The sequence below is a fragment of the Arachis hypogaea genome, chromosome 20 (genome assembly GCF_003086295.3).
Source record: "Arachis hypogaea cultivar Tifrunner chromosome 20, arahy.Tifrunner.gnm2.J5K5, whole genome shotgun sequence".
Lineage (NCBI taxonomy): Eukaryota > Viridiplantae > Streptophyta > Magnoliopsida > Fabales > Fabaceae > Arachis > Arachis hypogaea.
The window spans coordinates 127,901,192-127,904,996 of record NC_092055.1 but is presented as its reverse complement, the minus strand read 5'-3'; the positions used below and the strand labels follow the sequence as shown (position 1 = coordinate 127,904,996).

Genomic DNA, 3,805 nt, shown 5'->3' with positions numbered 1-3,805 from the left:
TCTAATTCAGTCAATTGTTCATGTTACCCAATCAATTTAAGTCTTCAAAGCAATATGAATTTCACAATTCAATCAATTGGTTGTGTTATCCAATCGATTGAATTGTGCACTATGTTATGTGTTACACCGTTCTCAATTTTTCTACTCGTGTTTATAAATTATTATTTTATTATCCATCTATCTTATCTTTAAAATTCTATCTTCAATTTTTAAGTTTTTATTTTGATTTAGATACTCTAATCTTATCTCTTCTTTAATATTAAGATTATAAATTGGTGAATGTAGAACTTTCACCCTCAACCCTAGCTCTTTTTGTGTTTTTAGTTCTAGCCATTTTGGGGATATTGGTTCGGTAGGTTTTGTAAGAATTTGGATGAGGATTAATAATATGTATGTAGTTTGGAGTGGATGTTGATGAAATCGGAGAAGAAGAAGAGAGAAATTTTCTGGATTTAAAGAGAGGAGAGAGGTTATGCAAAAACGGAGTTGTAAAATTTAAAAAGGAGAGGGAGGCTGAACACGGATGGTTATCATGCTTAATATATAGCGCATATCAAAATTCAATCGATTGTATTATCGTACCAATCGATTGAATGCAGAAAAAAACCTTATTCACGTCACTTTTAAATCAATTGAATGCTCATACCAATCGATTGAATTGGAAAATACCATTAGTCACCTACAAACTTCAATCGATTGTATTATCATACCAATCGATTAAACTTTCATATATCATTCTAATAGCGTAAGTCAATCGATTGGGTAACAGAACCAATCGATTGAATGAACTAAACCCATATTGCTTTGATGATTTCAATCGATTGGGTAATATGATCAATCGATTGAATAAGAAAAATCTCACATGCCTTGCAAAATTCAATCGATTGTGTATCAATTCCAATTGATTGAATTTCTAACAAACACGATTTTTTCAATCCAATACGTATGTAACGGATCAATGATAAAATTATGATCGATTAAGATTGTAAATATTTATTACGATTAATGGAAGATCTAATTTGTTATTGTTTTAGTTTTTGATTATTAATAAACATGATAGATGAATAATAAAATGATGATTTATAAAATAAAAAAATAAATTTTATAATTAAATAATATATAGGGGACTAATTTATAATTAAAACTAGATAAGGACTATTTAGCAGTTATTAAAAAACTTCAAAAACATATTTTGTTATGGGACCATTTAATGGTCCAAACGTTCTGCAACCATCGAATCCAGTGCCATGTTATTCCTTAAAAATATCAGGTATGTTGTTAAGATGGACCAAATCTCTGAAGTGATACTCCAAATTGGACATTTGTATTAATTTTATCTTTAAAATTCCAATTATATTAATTTGATCTTACAAATTGAGTTTCAGACTATATATAAATCATTTAGCCTATTTTCAATGTGTCAGGAAACGAACTATGGATGTAGTACAGTTATTATCACGTTGTCAATTATAACAACTAGTTAATATAGCTAGGAGTGTATAATTCCATAATTTAATCTCTGTTCCCATTTATAAACCTTAAAGCTTCTTTTTTTTTTCGTTTTCTACTTCTTTGTTAATCATTGGTGGTGGTGATAGCGGTAATGGTGACCATTTGAGTCGTCTAGAGGAAAAAAAAAAGGGTAAAAATATAAAGCAACTCACCTGGATTCTTCTTCTTAAAGCACACAAAGTCGTCAATTGTTTAACTTCCATAGTCCTCGCATTGTATGGTCTGAACTCTGCTGTGAAATGGCGCATGGCCTCCGAAAGAATGGACGAGGACGCAGACTCCAACAGCAGGGAGAACGAGAACCCAACGATGAAGAACAGATTTTACTCTTCCATCAAGGTTTTTCTATAGCTTTTGGTGGCACTGTTGTGTTTTGAAATTGCCACTTACTTAAAAGGATGGCATTTGGGCTCTCCAATCTTCTGTTGGAATTTTATTTGCTTTAGACACCTTACTTTGGGGTAAAGGATGTCTTCAATTGGGTTAATTCTTAGTGGGTTTTAGTTCATGTGAATTACTTTGCTCCACTTTTTCAGTTTCGTGTCAATACGTGTATTATTCTCTTTATCATTCAGGGTTTGGATAAGCTTCTCATTTGCTTTGTTTCTAGATCCGATTTAAGAGGATCAAACCTATACCTATGAGAAGGTATCAGAAAACTCTGTTAGATCTAAAAAAGAGAGCTAAGAGCGAGAGAGAAAAGGAGTAGAGAACAGAGAGAAGAGAAGAGGACGAGAAACTGAGTTCATTGATTCTAAAAAACTTTTTTACAGAGTAGGTTTACTCTTATATTTTTAGTCACAGCTGAAACAGATTTTTCTAACAACTAATTACCCTTCTAACAAACTTGACAACTCAGCATAACTAACTCCTAATCACATGCCTCACACTACGGCTAGTTTCATCTCTTATCTCTATTTATCCTCAACTTGAGCTTGGGTTGGTCAACTAGTCTTAGTTTGCATCTAATCTTCAAGAAGGCATCATGACTCACTGGCTTGGTAAGAACATCTGCAATTTGATCTTGAGATGGAATATGGACTACATATGCCTGCTTGTCCTCAACTCTATGTCAAACAAAGTGGAGATCAATTTCAAAATGTTTGGATCGACTGTGCAGAATTGGATTCTGTCTCATGAGCACTGTGCTTTAATTGTCACAAAACAATGTTGGAGGAAGTCCAGTCTGTATGTGCATTTCATGGAGGAGTTTCTGCAGCCACATAGTGTCTGTCATGGCATTAGCCAGGAATCTAAACTCAGGTTCGGCGCTTGATCTGGCTATAGCCGTTTGCTTTATACTTGATCAATTTATGAGATTCACCCCCAAAGAATATGCAATACCCTGTTGTTGACCGTCTATCCACAGTATCTGCTGCCCAATTTGAGTTACAAAATGCTAAGATTCTGAAGTTACTGCTTCTGTGAATTTCAAGCCCAAAATCAATTGTCCCAGCCAGGTAGCGAAGGATTCTCTTTACTGCCTTCCAGTGCTGTTCCAGGGGAGCATGCATAAATTGGGACACTTTTGTTCACAGAGAAGGCAATATCAGGCCTAGTGATGGTGGCGTATTGCAGCCTACCCACTATGGATCTGTACAAAAAAGGCTTATCAAATGTTGTACCTATTGTATCAAGCTTTAAGGTACTAGCCATTGGTGTGGTAACGGGTCTAGCCTCTAACATTTCAGCTCTCTTCAACAGATCCTTGACATATTTAGACTGTTTCAGCACTAGAGTACCAGCTTTAGGTCTTTTAACTTCAATTCCAAGAAAAAAATTCATTTCCCCCAAGTCCTTTAGAGTGAACACTTTATTTAATTGTTGGATCAGACCATCAACTTCAGTTTTATTAGTGCCAGTCATCAGCATGTTATCGACATATACTAGAAAATAGATTGTTGAAGCTTTACTGTGTCGAACAAAGAGACAAGGATCTGAGGTTGTACTTGCAAAACCAAAGCCTCTAAGTGTGCTGCTTAGCTTCAAAAACCAGACTCTTGGAGCCTGTTTTAAGCCATATAAGGCCTTCTCCAATTTTCACACAAGGCCAGAACCAAGTGCTTAACCCTCAGGTTGCACCATGTACACTTTCTCATGTAAATTCCCATTGAAAAATGCGTTGTTGAAATCAAACTGCCTCACTCTCCATCCTTTTGAAACAACAATAGACAGCAATGTGCATACTGTTGTAGGCTTGGCAACCAGACTAAAGACTTGATCATAGTCCAAACCTTCTCGCTGATGAAATTCCTTTGCGACCAACCTCACTTTGTACTTCTGAATTGTTCCG

At 35.1% G+C, this 3,805-nt stretch overlaps 1 protein-coding gene across 1 annotated transcript; it reads right to left on the bottom strand.

Moving 5' to 3' along the window:
• Positions 1-2,955: 2,955 nt before the first annotated feature.
• Positions 2,956-3,384, bottom strand: LOC112786332 (uncharacterized mitochondrial protein AtMg00810-like). The gene has a single exon (XM_025829721.1). The coding sequence runs from the start codon at positions 3,382-3,384 to the stop codon at positions 2,956-2,958; it is 429 nt and encodes a 142-aa protein (XP_025685506.1).
• Positions 3,385-3,805: the final 421 nt, after the last annotated feature.